Source organism: Watersipora subatra, chromosome 4 (genome assembly GCF_963576615.1).
Source record: "Watersipora subatra chromosome 4, tzWatSuba1.1, whole genome shotgun sequence".
Classification (NCBI taxonomy): domain Eukaryota; kingdom Metazoa; phylum Bryozoa; class Gymnolaemata; order Cheilostomatida; family Watersiporidae; genus Watersipora; species Watersipora subatra.
In genome coordinates, this window is record NC_088711.1 from 18,575,738 (window position 1) to 18,594,499 (window position 18,762).

Below are 18,762 nucleotides of genomic sequence, written 5' to 3' on the forward strand. Positions count from 1 at the left end.
ATGAATGCTGATTAAATGCAAAAATGAAGGCTAAGGGTTAAAAAATTTTTTAATTTGAAACTACTTATTTGATTTTAGTGGGTAACTGTTGCCCTTTTTTCATTTTTAGTTTTATTATTGTTGTATAACAAAAATTAAAAAGAAACATTTCTATTTGAAATGAAATTATTGCCCATAAAGTAATAAAATATATATAGTATATACATACTATATTATATTATAGTATATGTATTATTTATAATATATAGACATTTGTATATATATCCATATATATATATATATATATATATATATATATATATATATATATATATATATATATATATATATATATATATATATATATATATATATACCAACAACACACTGTGGCTCAGCAAGGACTCACCATCAGCAAAGACGACATTAAGTGCAGAGTGCAGCGTATGAAAAACTGGGCAGCACCTGGCCATGACATGATTCAAGCCTTCTGGTTAAAGAAATTGACATCACTTCACACTAGAATGGCTAAGCAGATGGAATACCTAATAGAACAAGGTGACCATCCAGAATGGCTGACCAAAGGACGAACTGTGCTTCTGATAAAAGATCCAAAGCAGGGGCCGATTCCCAAAAACTATCGACCAATAACGTGCTTGCCCACCACTTGGAAACTGCTCTCAGGAATAGTTGCAGACAAACTGGAAGAGCACATGAGTCACTATATGACCAGTGCTCAGAAAGGAATTGGGCGCAACACCCGAGGAGCTAAACATCAGTTACTGGTGGATCGGACGGTCTGTCAAGACAGCAAGAGAAGGCAAACCAATCTTGCCATGGCTTGGATTGACTACAGAAAGGCCTATGACTCAATTCCCCATAGTTGGATACTTGAGTGCCTCAGTATGTACAATGTTCACCCTGCTCTTGTGGCATTCATCAAGATGTCAATGACCAAATGGAAGACGGAACTGGAGGCTAATGGCAAAAAGCTGGCGAGTGTACAAATTAAGCGAGGCATCTATCAAGGTGACTCCTTATCACCGCTGCTCTTCTGCATATGCCTAAACCCTCTAAGCAATATGCTGGAGGAGACTCAATATGGGTACCAGTTTAAGAGTGGCACCAAGATAAACCACCTCTTCTACATGGATGACATCAAGCTGTACGCTAACAAAGAAAGGGACATTGATTCGCTCATACACCTCACTCAGGTATACAGCAAGGACATCGGAATGACCTTCGGTATTGAGAAATGTGGAAGGCTAATTCTTAAGAAAGGCCATTCTATGCTCACAGATGGCCTAAGAATGCCAAATGGTACCATCAAAGATATAGAAGAAGGGTACAAGTACTTGGGGATTATGCAAAGCAACATCAACCACGAAGCCGAGGTACGTCACAAAGCCATTTCCGAATACAAGAAACGCCTTCGGCAGGTCTTACGGAGCCAGCTCAATGCCAAGAACCAAATCATGGCAATAAATACCTACGCACTGCCAGTAATAAGATATCCAGCAGGCATAATAAAGTGGACTGAGGAAGCCATCAAAGAAACAGATATAGCAACTCGTAAACTGCTGACCATGCATGGAGCACTCCACCCAAAATCTGATACTATTAGATTGTATCTTGATAGGAAAGATGGCGGTAGGGGACTCAAAAGTGTACAGCAGACAGTGAAAGAGGAGGAGCGAAGCATCAAAGCATATGCAGCCTCCATGGCCATCTCAGATAATTTGCTAGCTGAATTTCAATCGGCTGCTCTCACGACGGACCTATGCCCTGATGATGAGGAAATTGACTGGCATACGAAACCTCTTCATGGTGCTTACCACCAACAAATATCTAAGGTTGGCGATCTTCACCAGACATATATGTGGCTGAACAAAGGAAACCTAACGGCCAATACAGAGTCGCTAATCATGGCAGCCCAGGAGCAAGTGCTCCCAACAAGGCAACTCCAAACGAAAATCTATCACACTAGAGACGATCCTAGATGCAGACTGTGCAAAGATGCACCTGAGACCATCCAACACATCATCAGTGGATGCAGACAGCTAGCAGGGAACGCATACACTGAGCGGCATAATCATGTCGCAGGTATTGTGTATAGAAGTCTATGTGATGAGTATGGCCTTAATAAACCACAACACTGGTGGGAAGCTCCTGGTAAGGTCAATGAAAATGACCGCGCTAAGATCCTCTGGGACTTCTACATCCAAACTGACAAGCATGTCCTAGCAAACCAACCAGATATAGTGGTGGTAGACAAGGAGAACAAGAGGGCTACTATAATAGATATAGCAGTACCCAATGACTACAATATAGCCAGCAAAGAAAAAGAAAAGGTAGAGAAATATCTCCCTCTTGGAGAAGAAATTGAAAAATGCTGGAATGTAAGAACAACCGTAATCCCAGTAGTGATTGGGGCACTGGGCGCAATAACACCGGCGCATAAAATGTGGCTTGCCCAAATACCAACAACAATCAACTCAGGTGAGTTGCAGAAAAGTGCGCTATTGGGAACAGCTAAGATCTTGAGACGAGTGCTCAAACTCCCAGGTCTCTGGTAGGAGACCCGAGTTAGAGCAGAATTTACCACCCATACGGGGTATCCGGGGTGAGGAAACAATTTTTTTATATATATTTATATATATATGTGTATATATATATATACATGTGTATATATACACATGTATATATATATATATATAGATCTATATAAATGTATGTATATATTAACGGATATATATACAAATGTCTATATATTATAAATAATACATATACTATAATATAGTATGTATATACTATATATATATATATATTTTATACTAGATCCTCTGGGACTTCTACATCCAAACTGACAAGCATGTCCTAGCCAACCAACCAGATATAGTGGTAGTGAACAAGGAGAACAAGAGGGCTACTATAATAGATATAACAGTACCCAATGACTACAATATAGCCAGCAAAGAAAATGAAAAGGGAGAGAAATATCTCCTTCTTGGAGAAGAAATTGAAAAATGCTGGAATGTAAGAACTACTGTAATCCCAGTAGTCATTGGGGCACTGGGCGCAATAACACCGGCGCATAAAATGTGGCTTGCCCAAATACCAACAGCAATCAACTCAGGTGAGTTGCAGAAAAGTGCGCTATTGGGAACAGCTAAGATCTTGAGGCGAGCGCTCAAACTCCCAGGTCTCTGGTAGGAGACCCGAGTTAGAGCAGAATTTACCACCCATACCGGGTATCCGGGGTGAGGAAACAATTTTTTATATATATATATATAATCAGGACAGATAGCGCAGTTGGTAAGGTATTGGGACAGTGATCATTAGGTCCTCAGTTCAAACCCCAACCACTGCACTTTTCTGGTGGTCCTTAGACAAGAACCTTGCTTGTACAACGTCTACAGCCTCTATGATGAGTGCAATAACCAAAGCCATGCCGGCTCGGACGTCGTCCGGTCAAACAAGGTCCGCGCTGCCTGTAGCTGAACCAGGACAAGGCAGTGAAAAATGGGCTACTGGTTCAAAACGAATGAAATGGACTCGAACTGATAACACAGACCACGTGCAGTGCTACTTTATGAGTGAACCTCAAAAGTGGGGCTACATGGAAAGGATGCGTCAACTGTGGATAAACTAACCGCTAAGCAACTTGTAGCTCAGAGGAGTAACATATTCAAGCGGCACCTCATACCGGATCTTGAGGTAGAAGAAATTAGGGAACAGTTCACTCAGGTAACCTCGATCAACAAGGAGTGCATATCAACACACACTGTCACACATACACAATCTTGTGTTGATTCACGGGTGGAAGAAGATATGCACTTTGACCTTGACCCAAGGGTGAAAGAGCTTGCAGAAAATATCATCAACAAGCTGCCAGCTGCTAATGATTATGGAAGCAGGGTACCACTACGAAGAGTTAGCAAGGCCATACCTAAGAGGTTGTTAGAAGACATTAACTTGGCACTGGAGTCGATCTCAACTGGCTCGATCAGTGAGACTAATGCCCTAATTTACAGTACAGCAACCGTCATCTTGGAGGAGATAGGTATTAAGCCACTGCCAACAAGGCTTCAAGCCATTCCATCCTGACTGAGGCTACAAAATAAGATCAAGAACTTGCGCAAGAAAGTTAGTAGGCTCAGTGAGAGATCTAACCACAGTTTGGAGCGTCCAAAAAGGAAAGCCACAATAGAAGCTCTAAAATCTGCCAAACAGGAGCTAGTAGCACTCTCAGCACGACTGAAGCGGTACACCAAAGAGTGGGATAACAAGAGAATGAACAAACTGTTCATCAATAATCCATCTAGAGTGTATTCCCAGTTCAAAGGTGAACTGCAGAGGCCAATGTCAGATCCTCCCCGACCCAGCACTTCAAAGTTCTGGAAGGACATCTGGGAGAAAGAGACTACTCATAACACTACTGCAAATTGGCTGAAGAGGCTTAAAGAGAGCCATCAACACACTGTGGCTCAGCAAGGACTCACCATCAGCGAAGTGGACATCAAGTGCAGAGTGCAGCGTATGAAAAACTGGGCAGCACCTGGTCATGACATGATTCAAGCCTTCTGGTTGAAGAAATTGACATCACTTCATACTAGAATGGCTAAGCAGATGGAATGCCTAATAGAACAAGGTGACTATTCAGAATGGCTGACCAAAGGACGAACTGTACTTCTGATAAAAGATCCAAAGCAGGAGCCGATTCCCAAAAACTATCGACCAATAACGGGCTTGCCCACCACCTGGAAACTGCACTCAGGAATAGTTGCAGACAAACTGGAAGAGCACATGAGTCACATTGTAGTCACTTTGTAGTCACATATGACCAGTGCTCAGAAAGGGATTGGGCGCAACACCCGAGGAGCCAAACATCAGTTACTGGTGGATTGGACGGTCTGTCAAGACAGCAGGAGAAGGCATACTAATCTTGCCATGGCTTGGCTTGACTAAAAAAAGGCCTATGACTCAATTTCCCATAGTTGGATACTTGAGTGCCTCAATATGTACAATGTTCACCCTGCTCTTATGGCATTCATCAAGATGTCATTGACCAAATGGAAGACGGAACTGGAGGCTAATGGCAAAAAGCTGGCGAGTGTAAAAATTAAGCGAGGAATCTATCAAGGTGACTCCTTATCACCGCTGCTTTTCTGCATATGCCTAAACCCTCTAAGCAATATGCTGGAGGAGACTCAATATGGGTACCAGTTTAAGAGTGGCACCAAGATAAACCACCTCTTCTACATGGATGACATCAAGCTGTACGCTAACAAAGAAAGGGACACTGATTCGCTAATACACCTCACTCAGATATACAGCAAGGACATCGGAATGAGCTTCGGTATTGAGAAATGTGGAAGGCTAATTCTTAAGAAAGACCAATCTATGCTCACAGATGGCCTAAGAATGCCAAATCGTGTCATCAAAGATATAGAAGGGTACAAGTACTTGGGGATTATGCAAAGCAACATCAACCACGAAGCCGAGGTACATCACAAAGCCATTACCAAATACAAGAAACGCCTTCGGCAGGTCCTACGGAGCCAGCTCAATGCCAAGAACCAAGTCATGGCAATAAATACATATGTACTGCCAGTAATAAGATATCCAGCAGGCATAATAAAGTGGACTGAGGAAGCCATCAAGGAAACAGATATAGCAACTCGTAAACTGCTGACCATGCATGGAGCACTCCACCCATAATCGGATACTACTAGATTGTATTTCGATAGGAAAGATGGCGGTAGGGGACTCAAAAGTGTACAGCGGACAGTAAAAGAGGAGGAGCGAAGCGTCAAAGCATATGCAGCCTCCATGGCCACTTCAGATAAGTTGCTAGCTGAATTCCAATCGGCTGCTCTTACAATGGACCTACGCCCTGATGAAGAAGAAATTGACTGGCACACGAAACCTCTTCATGGTGCTTACTACCAACAAGTATCTGAGGTTGGTGATCTTCACCAGACATATATGTGGCTGAACAAAGAAAAACTAATGGCCAATACAGAGTCCGCTAATCATGGCAGCCCAGGAGCAAGTGCTCCCAACAAGGCAACTCCAAACAAAAATCTATCACACTAGAGACGATCCTAGATGCAGGCTGTGCAAAGATGCACCTGAGACCATCAGTGGATGCAAGCAGCTAGCAGGAAACGCATACACTGAGCGGCATAATCATGTTGCAGGTGTTGTGTATAGAAGTCTATGTGATGAATATGGCCTTAATAAACCACAACACTGGTGGGAAGCTCCTGGTAAGGTGAATGAAAATGACCGCGCTAAGATCCACTGGCTTCTACATCTGAACTGACAAGCATGTCCTAGCAAACCAACCAGATATAGTGGTGGTGGACAAGGAGAACAAGAGGGCTACTATAATAGATATAACAGTACCCAATGACTACAATATAGCCAGCAAAGAAAAAGAAAAGGTAGAGAAATATCTCCCTCTTGGAGAAGAGATTGAAAAATGCTGGGATGTAAGAACAACTGTAATCCCAGTAGTCATTGGGGCACTGGGCGCAATAACACTGGCGCATAAAATGTGGCTTGCCCAAATACCAACAGCAATCAACTCAGGTGAGTTGCAGAAAAGTGCGCTATTGGGAACAGCTAAGATCTTGAGGCGAGTGCTTAAGCTCCCAGGTCTCTGGTAGGAGACCCGAGTTAGAGCAGAAATTGCCACCTATACGGGGTATCCGGGGTGAGGAAACAATTTTTTTATATACATGTATATATATAGATCTATATATATATGCATATATATGAAAGAGACAAGACTTATTAAAAATGCATTCAAGCTGATTCTGGTGATTTAATTCGCAAAAGCGAACACGGTCACGTGGAACAGTGAGATGTTCTGGCTGAAAGGCTAAGTACTACTTGTGAACAGGTGAGCTGAGGTTGTTGTCATGGGCACAACACGTGTTTCTTTAGCTGTTCCACAAAAAGGATTAATTTGCAGAGACAAAGTTTTCCTCGAGCGCTTTCCAAACCAGTGTTAGACTATGACCTACCTTCTAATTCCATTTGTCTCTAAATTGATATAGCGCATGAGGATTTATTTTTTGTTCAACAATATAACTGTCAAAGCTGCCGATACAGTTGATAGCATAAGTGAACCCAAAACTGCTGCCTGTGTCAAGGTAAATGATTTTGTAAACCTAAAGGTTTGCTTTTTTTTTGTTATTTGTGCAGATATAAATTAGATTTACCAAAAGTAAATGCATTATTAATCTACTAATGCTCTTTCTTACAGAAATTTTTTAATCAAATATCACTACTTAAATTGCATAAAAAAAGACACACTATTTACTGTAGAAAATATGTGTTGCTGTGCAGATAAATTTATGCATATTTGGTTATAATCCATCAAATGAATATAAAAACCTAATATATTTCTAACTTCCTTCCTCTCTTTCTTATAGACAACCCACCAAGAGTCCTCAGTCATTGGTGTGTATCAGTTGAATTTACTGACATCACCTGCACATTACTGACCAATGCCAACTATAAAGACCTCGTTGACTGGAGTGTTACATTCACCACTATGTACGTTCACTACTGCATAAAAAATTAAATTGTTTCTAAAGTTTACTAAAACATTCTAACATACAAATCATAATAATTGCAGCATAGATATCACAATAATGCAATCATGATTTATATATTTTAGATATCTATTTTCTATATTATATATAATATCTATTGTCTATATATATAAATTGTTGTTTGTCTGTCCAGTTAGCTATTAAAATCGAGCAATGAAAATCTATATTGTCGAAGATTTGATCTCGGAACCCATTTGGCTACATCAGAAATCATTTAAATATTTTCTTTAGAATTCCTGTGGCTGAAAGTGACATACATGTATGTGCTTCGTATATACATTATATATATACATTATACGCTGCTGTGTTAAGTGGTATTATGTTTGGCTGCTACACGCATAATATACTTTATATATACACTAGATGAATGCCCGGGCATTGCGTGGGATATAAAATAATTACCTAATAATTTAGAGTAACTTAAGCTAGTCTTAAGCCTTGCTATAATAAGAGCCTGAATGTGCAATAATGATAACGATAAGAAGAGCCTGAATATGAGCGATAATGAAATCTGCTCAACATTATGCTTCATGATGTTACACGTCATGGTCTAAGCGTCATAAGCATAATAAACAGTATTTTTGCAATCACTGCATAGGTATGTGCACAAATATTCTATAGTACGGCTTGGAAAATGTAGTGTAGCAGTTACATGTAGCTTATGCATTTGCAGAACTGGTTTTTCAAAACTCAATACCAGTGTGAAACTGCCAGCTTTTTATCGATATAACTGGACACACAAATGACAGACAAACAGCATATAGCATCCGCATATGTGGCTGCCTCACATGTTTATGTAAGGCAGTTAGGCAACAAGGTTTTTTTAGGCTAATAATACAGACGACTCATAACTGTCTAGTTTGTAATGCTGGTACAATTGGTTTGGATCAGAAGGTTTACTCACAAGCAAATAAACTGGCCGACACATGAGAAGTGTGGTTAAGCAGTAGGAAGCCTTTGATTTTGAAAAATTTGTAAGCGTCTATGAGCACTTTATAAAAGTCATAATTTTAGGTCAATGTTTGTTAAAGTTAAAAGCCTTAAAAGCTTCAAGTTTGAGCTTTTTATGTCAGCAATACAAATGAGTAACAGTAAAATTGGTTTATTCATGATGGTACACTTTGTCTTAGCTCTTCTTGCAAATATACAGGCTGACATGTAGGAGGATGTAATTAAATACTAAGAAACATGAAGATTTGATAAATATGCAAGTGTCTATGTCTATGAGCACAGTATCAAAACTATAGAGTGTAAAAGCATTCATATTTTCAGGTTACCACGAACGTGTGACGCTAAAGCATGCGAGAATGTTAGTTGCAATGAGGTGAAGTGGCTTCTTCCGTTGCCTGGTGATCCTGGTGGTAGGCTTCAGTGTACCATCAGAAACTGGTTATTTACTGATGTACCTTACAAGCTGACTATCATTGGATCAAACCCATTCGTCAACTTTTCCTCCTATGTTGAAATGACTCTCAACTATGAGATAGGTAAGAGAAGCGCTATGATTATGAGCAGGCTAAACATTCACCTTTTTTGCTTTAACTGACAAAAGTTCCAAGTTTCAAAAAGTTTCATTCGCCATATGCTAGAAACTAGTTTGGCTGTAGAATCAGTTTCTTGCTTAATTTTTACATTCTATTAAGAGAACTTGAATGCTGAAGCAAATGCGTTTAAAAGTTTAACTAAACTAAGCAGGATAACTGAACTTCAGAGTTTTGACTGTATACTTAGCAATTTAACTAAAGGTAAGAGTCTTACTGTACTTACCAAGATAACTTACGGTAACTTAAAAGGTTTGACTGTACCTAGCAAGATGACTGAACTTTGGCACATCAACCGGACTTACGAAAATAATTAAACTTTAGAGGTTTGACTGTACCTAACAAGATAGCTGAACTTTGGCACATCAACCGTACTCACCAAAATAACTGACCTTTAGAGGTTTGGTTGCGCCCAGCAAAACGATTGAACTTTTAAAAACTGACCTCAAAAGGTAAATTTGCTGCAATGAGCCAAATATGTATTTAGAGTGCAATTTACTATTTTTATACCATCGCTTAAGGTTATGCGCCAACATGTAGCCAAAAATACTAATTACTCCATGGTAAGTTATTGGTGCTCGGCTTCTGTATTGTAGTCCAACTTTCACAACTTCAAATTCTGAATCACACCAATGAAGCTGTTCATGTTCAGCTGTCTGGTAGAATGATAACAAGAATTCTACAACTTTATGATAGTCCAGGACCTAATGAAGGTAGTATAGCGGACAATGGGATTAGGTACAAAGTCACCGTTAACAGCGAGTCACTGAGTGCTACTGAGGCCAACTGGACGGTAAGTATTTGACAAAATATAAATTATGTATACTTTATAAATAAGTAATACTTGGCCAAGTAGTATTGTATCATATTGTATACATGTGTTCTATAAATAAGTATTACTTAACCAAGTAGTAGTATAGTATTATATTGTATACACATGTTCTATAAATAAGTAATACTTAACCAAGCAGTACCATTGTATCATATTGTATACACATGCTCTATAAATAAGTTATACTTAACCAAGTAGTAGTACAGTATCATATTGTATACACATGTTCTATAAATAAGTAATACTTAACCAAGCAGTACCATTGTATCATATTGTATACACATGCTCAATAAATAAGTTATACTTATTAAGTACTAGTACTGCATTATGTTGTATACGGTGTTGGCCAGCTGAGTACAATTTCTCATCTATGAAAAACCATCGTGCTGCATTTACTAGCTATATAATTAAGTAGTTTGCTTATCACATCTGCTTGCATTTGTGAATTAATAATAATTGATGATGCTTTTTCAAACACTAACATAGTTTGATAAGCTACAAATATTTCTCTTCTCTTTAACAGAAGTTTTGTAAATAGAGACATTCACAAACTTCTATTTTAGGTGCCAAAAACGTACATATTTCAAGACAGAAGCGCTGATGCGTGGCTTCAGATTCCAGACCTCCTGCCATTCACTCTTTATTCAATTGAAGTTATGTCCCAAATATGTAGCACTGCTAATGAAGATGTCTGGAGTCCACCTAGCATAACTTATATACAGACAAAAGAACAGCGTAGGTTGAACCCTCACTACTGCTTTATTTCTGATTTATACTTTCACAATGAATGTTCATTTAAATGCTTGATTGTGCCATAGTAAGTTCCTAGTATAGCTCCTAGTATAGCTAGCAACTAACGAGTATTCAAGACCAGCCATAAATAACAGCATTCAAGTAGGTCTGGCATGCATGTACATGTTGTCCTTAAGATTTTTAGCTCAAAATTCTGACTTAGACTTATACCTGCCATATATTATGGCCCAAATTAAGTGGTGGGCTACCAGTGGCGTATCAGTGGCTACCAGTGGCGTACCTGTGTCTGGATTATTTTAATCCTATGGTTCCACCAGTACTGAGAATGAAATATGAAACTAGCTAAAAGCTCATGCACGCTGAATGCGCGGTCTTTTCATATAACAGTGAAGCAAGGAAGTACAGACTTAACAAAAGGCTGGCGCATGATTGAAAGGAAAGTAAAGCTACTCTGTATAAAATGCATAAGAAGAAAGAAAAAGAGAAAGTAGGTAACTGTCACAGTATTGAATTAAAAAATTACTTAAAAATCTGGATTATTCAAAACTATGGAAATGGGTATTGCAGTTAGCAGAAATAACATATGAACTTAAGCAATAAAGTTGGCCAAAGCACACCTAAATACAAGTAAACAATCCACTGCAACTGCAAACTGGTGTTCTCCGTTTATAAAAAGAACAAATTTTGTGTTCAAAGAAAAACTAAAATTACACAAAAGCTCTCAGCAAACTTTGAATAAAAAATTACAAACTTCCACAAATAGACTGAGTCAATGATAAGACCACCCACCATGTCAGATTAGGCCTATAAACAAAACTACTCACTTTTTATACGCTTAGCAATAAATCTATTGACACAAAACGCAAAATGGGCATTTTGGTTAAAAGTACAAGTGATGAAAAGGCCAAGGTTAAAATTGTGTCAAGTTGTTACGAAACTAAAGCCAATGGTTATATTCAAAAGAAAAACTGTGCCAAAAATGAAGTATCCTCTAGGTGTTTTTGTCTATGCACACTTGAACCGGGAAGCAAATGCATTTAGAGGTTTGACTATACTTAACAAAGTACTTGAACTTTAAAGGTTTGACTGTACTTAGCAAGCTAACTGAAGTTTAGAGGTTTGACTGTACTTAGCAAGCTAACTGAACTTTAGAGGTTTGACTGTACAAAAACAAACTGAATTTGAGAAGTTCCAATCAAAAATGGCCGGTTGAATGAAGGTGGGATTGATTTATGATATCAATAAGTAAGGTATGGAATAAGTATAAAGGTGATATGTTCTGTTCTGATTTAACAAAATACTTCATAGCACGCCTGCAGTGAAACAATACTGTAACTGCTGTTATCCCACAAAGATTAACATCTGTTGTTCAGCTTCACGATGTTTGTCTAAATAAATCTATGATGACACGATGACAATATTCAATCAGAATAGCATAAATAGATGACATAACAAGAAAAATCCTTTACAAAAGGTGACAATATGCCTGCCTTAAGGCTAGAATTGTTGAGCAATTTTGTAGTAAAATCTTGAGATGGTGTTTGCATAGAAACTGTCATAAAATTATTAAAACAAATATGGAGCTTCCAATTCGTTGGATAGAAAAAAATGTGATTGCTGGTAGCGAAGGCTTTCTAGATGATGGCGAAGCTTCTATGAGTGATTTAAATACATGAAATAACCTTTTGTATCTCATGATGAACAGCGTTAAAATTCAATTTTGAAAGAATTTAACCCAACAATACTCGATGTGACATACGTAACGACAGTTTCGTAGAGTTACCCTATCATAAATAAAATGTGGAAAAACTTTCATTTAGTTCAGAAAGAGTAATCTTTTAGCTACACATTAATTCTAAAGTTGATTGGTTTACAATTAGTCATGTGACCTGCGGCCATTTTAGTTAGTCAAGCACACCAGAACTATCAAGCTGGAAACATTAGTGTTATGTTACATTATGTTACTGGAAACATTATGTGTTACGTTGCATTACGTTACTGGAAACATTATGTGTTACGTTACATTACATTACTGAAAACATTATGTGTTACGTTGCATTATGTTACTGGAAACATTATGTGTTATGTTACATTACATTACTGAAAACATTATGTGTCATGTTACATTACGTTACTGGAAACATTATGTGTTACGTTACATTACGCTACTGTAACATGTCAACATTTCACATAATAAAAAATCTAGAGTAATAATATCAAAATGCAATTTTTGTTTTCATGATCTAAAATATCACACAAGTTGGTGTAAAAGGAAGGGAAAAATTGAGTACCCTACTTAATCTTCAGTCTGAGTACTGCAGGGTTAAAGCTTAGTAATGATCTTCAGTCTGAGTACTGCGGGGTTAAAGCTTAGTAATGATCTTCAGTCTGAGTACTGCAGGGTTAAAGCTTAGTAATGATCTTCAGTCTGAGTACTGCAGGGTTAAAGCTTAGTAATGATCTTCAGTCTGAGTACTGCAGGGTTAAAGCTTAGTAATGATCTTTAGTCTGAGTACTGCAGGGTTAAAGCTTAGTAATGATCTTCAGTCTGAGTATTGCAGGGTTAAAGCTTAGTAATGATCTTCAGTCTGAGTACTGCAGGGTTAAAGCTTAGTAATGATCTTCAGTCTGAGTACTGCAGGGTTAAAGCTTAGTAATGATCTTCAGTCTGAGTACTGCAGGGTTAAAGCTTAGTAATGATCTTCAGTCTGAGTACTGCAGGGTTAAAGCTTAGTAATGATCTTCAGTCTGAGTACTGCAGGGTTAAAGCTTAGTAATGATGTTCAGTCTGAGTACTGCAGGGTTAAAGCTTAGTAATGATCTTCAGTCTGAGTACTGCAGGGTTAAAGCTTAGTAATGATGTTCAGTCTGAGTACTGCAGGGTTAAAGCTTAGTAATGATCTTCAGTCTGAGTACTGCAGGGTTAAAGCTTAGTAATGATGTTTTATTGGCTTTATATGTTTTATTTCTTTATATATGATGGTTTTATTGTCAATCTATTAAGAGACTTTCCTTTTCATGCTTATATGTTTATACATATATTTATATTATATAAGCATATTATAGATAAATATATTGTCATTATATTATAAATATATATGTAAGCATATGTGTTGTCAGCTGTTAGATACTAAATGGATTGTGACCTTAATTGAATATTGACTTTGCGCTAATATTCAATTATTTTATTTTAATTTTTGTGTTTATAACCCAAACATGTTTATCAAATACAATGTTTAATGATAAATGTTTGTGACCCCGTGCTGGAGGTTTGATAGACAGGTGGCTGTTTAGAGTGCTGTACCTCTTGTTTACAAGAGGTACAGCACTCTAAACAACTGAGGTACAGCCCTCAGTTATAAAGGTTTGCATTTTAATCCTGCCTATAAGTGAACACCTAAATTTTGAAAGATCATTTCAGGTTTAAAAACTTGATGTATACATTGTAAATTATGGTATGCCAAATCAAATTGACATTTTAAAATTCTAACCTGCAACAGTTTTGATACAAATACAAGATTATTGCAATGCATGTTATTATACACTTTACTAAGAAGCCCATATTATGTTTTTTTTACAAAATAGTTTGTAAAACGATAAAATGATGAAAAAGGCAGTTCATTTAGTCAAGCGGCTCCTGTTAATTGTACACATATATTTATATCTCAATGTTTGTCTTTTTGTTTAACATTTTGTCCAGTTATAGCAATTCAAATCTAGCAAGGCAGGTTCGCACAGCACTGGATTTGATCTCAGGACCTCCAGATGTAGAGGCGGTGAACTTTACCATTGAGCTATGTGGAAAACAACAGACTCATTGGGAAAATAGTCATTTCATTGGTTGAGATACTCACGCGTGAAGTGCTTGTTTAGGGTTAATAACTAGTTCTATTAACTGGTATTTGTAACAATTGTTAAGCTGGCTCAAAAAACACGAGTATTGTTTTAGTCAAGTTTTTAGTAAAGATTTTAGTAAAGATCTAGCTTTCTAGGTAAGTTACTCAAGTTCATTAGGTAATTATTCTATTACTCGTGCAATGCCTGACATTCGGCTAGTGTTTTTATAATTGTTAGTACCCTGGCAGTGGCCATGAGAGATTTTCAGGTGTGATGATAAAGCACAGAGAATTCTACATTGTAGAACCTCAAGCGGCTCCTGAAAATAGTCCATATGGCTTTGCTATCATAAAAAGATCAATTAGGTGTCATTCCGAGCGATTGGCCACACTTTACTGGAAGGTAGGTTGGTTATTGTTAGTTTACAGTGTGTTTCCTAGATTCCTGATGAATTGATACATAGATGTTAAAGAGGTAAGAAACTAACCACTGCTAGAGATAACGTGTTATATCAGTTGTATCATGTGTTTCATTGACAGAAAGTTCCAGAAGTTCCAGGAAAGGCAAACGGAAAGATAATTTCATATTCTATCTACAATTTAAGGTCACTAGGGTTGACTTCCAGCCAGGTTTTTGAACAAATCAGGCAGCCTTCTTATAATCAGACACTGAATAACTTGGCTCAGGTAAGAATCTTGAATTAATTATCAGAAAAGCCATGTCACTAGTTTATGTACGACTGTAAACAAATAATGCGCTAATGTCTTCAGTGATGACAGCTGATATTGTTTGTTTATCAAACTATGCATTTGAAAATGTGTAATGAAATTACCAGGGGCACAACATTTAAGTTTTAGCATTAAAATAATGCCTAGATATCGAATATATAAATAATATAGAAATATATATATTTTTAAAATATGTCTGTATGTCTGTATGTCGTATATCTGTCTGCGTTTCGGCTATGGCTAGTATTAGAATAGCATAACTGGGCAACAATGCTGACGCAATGCCATTGCCTACTGGCATTTGAAGCTTACTAACTAGGTTAGTGGAATTTTCCATTGGCAATGTCCAGGCCACTTGGCAATGGCCTGCCTCTTGCTGGAGAGTTGCCTGCTAGCAAGTGGTCAGCAAATCTCATCATTTCTTATTGTTTATAAGCTGATTTTTAATACCCGGGCAACGCCGAGAGGCATAGCTAGTAATATATAAATGTAACAGCATTGTTGACAAAAGGTGAATTTTAATCAATGTTGAAAGATAAGTGTAGTATGAAAGTCATATAATTTTTTGTGATACAGCTGTTTTGTGGACTAAATGTCACACAATCACTAAATTCTGGACAAGCAATTAATTAAATGAATAAAATGTTAGCCAATTTAGATCTGAAATCCAAAAACTTTAACTCAACCCAACTCAAACCCACAAATTTCAGCTCAACCTAACTCAAACCCAAAAATTTCAACTTAAACTGACGCTCCAACCAAATGAGCTAAATGGGTAACTTGAAACATCTCCGATCACTTTCGCCGACCTTTGTTCCCTGTATTTTCTGGCAAAAGATCTAATAGGCAGACGAACTAAGGCCATTTTATATAAATCTTTTGTTTTCTTAGTCATCCTTGTGTTTAGTTGTACCGATTAAAATCTAGCGATTAAAAATCTGCTTCACAGAGAAGTTGATCTCAGTATCTCTAGGTCTGAAGACCAGCAATCTAAACCACAACACTACAACCATTCAGCTGACCACAGGAATAAATTCTTGTGATTACATTAATTCCATTGGTTAAAATACTGAAATGATTCAGACTTGAAGTGCTTGGGGTTATTAACTAGCACAGTTGATCATTACGCATAACGTAACGATTATCAAGCTGGCTTAAAACACCGCTATTTTTTTAGTAAAAGTTAAAACTGTTAGCTTAAGACGTAAGTTACCCAAATGTTTTAGACAATTATTTTATTACCAACATTCAGCTAATAATGAAAAAAAGATTAAAGCAATTCTTCTTGCAAGAATTATTAATATTATTAATACAATATTAATAATTCTTGCAAACATTTAGGTCACTTAGTCACTTGCTCTCATAAGTCAGCCCTACATCCTTGTCAATATTTAGCAATAACACTGGTCTTTTTCATAATCATTCATATTCTTGACATTCCAATATCATAAATGTTAAGAAGCTTCATGGGGTCAACATGTCTTTAGTTAATCAGAATCTGTCTTCAAGCTGGCTGCTAGAAAATGATGTTGAGGTTTTACAAAGTTCAGAACTCTATCTCTCAATTTGCTTAGATTATAAAATCACTAGCTGAATACCCGGCTTTACACGAGCGATAAAAAAGGTTCTTCAACAAAAAATTTATTTTTAATCAACATATACGACATTTACCATTCTAACTCTTAAATGAAGGTGTTTGTTTATTTCTCTGTAATTCATACTGTACTGGCTGTGGTGTTTGCTACAGCCCTATACTGATTACAATAGCGTTGTTGACCACGTCAGTAAGCATTTTTCTTTATGTATGGGCACATATTTTTCTTCTGGTATGGCTTCACGCTTAACACTTAACACTAGCTGAAGAGTTAAGCGTGAAGCCATGAAAATGTTTTAGGTGTAATGAACATGTAGAAAATTATTCCATCATCCAACACTGTAGCCGCTTGGCCTAGTGGATTGACTGCCTGCAGACCAAAAAGTTCCAAGTTCAAATTCATTGTGAAGTAATTTGTCACTTATAAAACTTTATCGCTACAACCAGACACACAAATGACAGACAAACATTGAGATTTTATACATAGATGATCCAAAATATCATACTCTAAAGTCCCTATTATTTTAAGGTAGACAATTGTCATATTTTGATATCTACTTATTATTTTCAGGTCTCTGTAGATGGAGAAAAGACTTTTGCTGAAATTTGTGTTGGTAGTGAGTACTCTGAGTTGATGCTGGCTCCAATGAATTCTGTTGGCTTTGGTCAGCAATCTGCCAAATACTACATTCCTGCAAAAAATGAAGGTTAGGATTTATCCAAATTGGTATTGAAACATGGGAAGCCTTAACACATCGAAGTCTGTGTTGGTATTGAAACATGGGAAACTGTTTTTCCACCAGATCCCTCCCCCTGGTAAACTCAGATGTGTACTTTTGCTTTGTTTTTTTTTGCATTTCCTTTTATATGAAATCACCAAATTTTAGTTGCTTTTGTACATGTACCTGATACATTTCGAGTTTAATTCTGAGGTTTCAAGTTGATTGAAATATTAATTTTGGAGATATTACTAAAATACCAAAGGCATTTCTAGCTGTCCGAAAAATCCAAAATGGTGCTGACAGCATTAGTTTCTCATGAAGCACTGATTGAAACTCCTGGTAATGAAGGATTAAAAATAGACAAAAGCTAGAAAGCTTCTTCTCCTCAGCAACAAGAGTTTTATACTAAATCTATTTGTTTTTCTATTCATAACAAATATACACACTTTTTCAGACTCGGTGTGCTGCAACTGCAACTACAAGATTTCTGTTTTTTTCAATGAATTCTACAAGCTTCAAAATAATATTTAGTTAAAAAGGAGTTGTGTCCTTCTGTGAGCTTTCACAGTTGATGGAAAGTTGCTAATACAGTAGAGGACTAGGTTTATAAAACTAGGCTTCAAGCGTTAAGCAAGTGGAACTGTTGAAAAATGTAGGGGTAGGCAGGATGTTGTATGTCACTCTGTACCTCAAGATTTGAAAAATTTTTAAAACTTTGACATTACTAGGTGAAACCATTGTTTTTAATTCATAAATTATTCTCGTGAGTTATAATAAAATTTAGTAAATTAACGCAAACCTGTTAGCATTTTCAGATGAGGTTTACTTCAATCATTATGTTTCTCTGGTTATCTCTAAAACATCACATTTTTAGAAAAATGTGTAAAAAATTTACGCTATTTGATTCCTGTTGTTCATTGAGTTTTGCAAGCTTGGAGTTTTAATATGCTATTCAGTTCAAAAAGAATTGAGCTCTCTAAATTGTTTGTTGATAGGTTTGATATCAGAAGACATGCTTGTATATACAAGGTTAAGATTCAACATTAAATAACTTCCTGATCATTTTTTGCAGCAATATAAAGATAAAAACAAAATTTATACTGTAACAAACAAATATGTTACATGAAAATTAATAATCATTTCACAGA

The 18,762-nt window shown here is 37.0% G+C and overlaps 1 protein-coding gene across 2 annotated transcripts in view; it reads left to right on the plus strand.

Moving 5' to 3' along the window:
* LOC137393270 (uncharacterized) overlaps positions 1-18,762 on the plus strand; it is a 31,767-nt gene that overhangs the window by 5,950 nt on the left and 7,055 nt on the right. For both annotated transcript variants that reach the window (XM_068079743.1, XM_068079744.1), the window contains 7 exons: positions 7,425-7,548; positions 8,880-9,094; positions 9,745-9,941; positions 10,544-10,715; positions 14,875-14,972; positions 15,110-15,256; positions 17,464-17,599. In XM_068079743.1, coding sequence (XP_067935844.1) covers positions 7,425-7,548; positions 8,880-9,094; positions 9,745-9,941; positions 10,544-10,715; positions 14,875-14,972; positions 15,110-15,256; positions 17,464-17,599 — 1,089 coding nt within the window. The remainder of the gene's footprint in view (positions 1-7,424; positions 7,549-8,879; positions 9,095-9,744; positions 9,942-10,543; positions 10,716-14,874; positions 14,973-15,109; positions 15,257-17,463; positions 17,600-18,762) is intronic.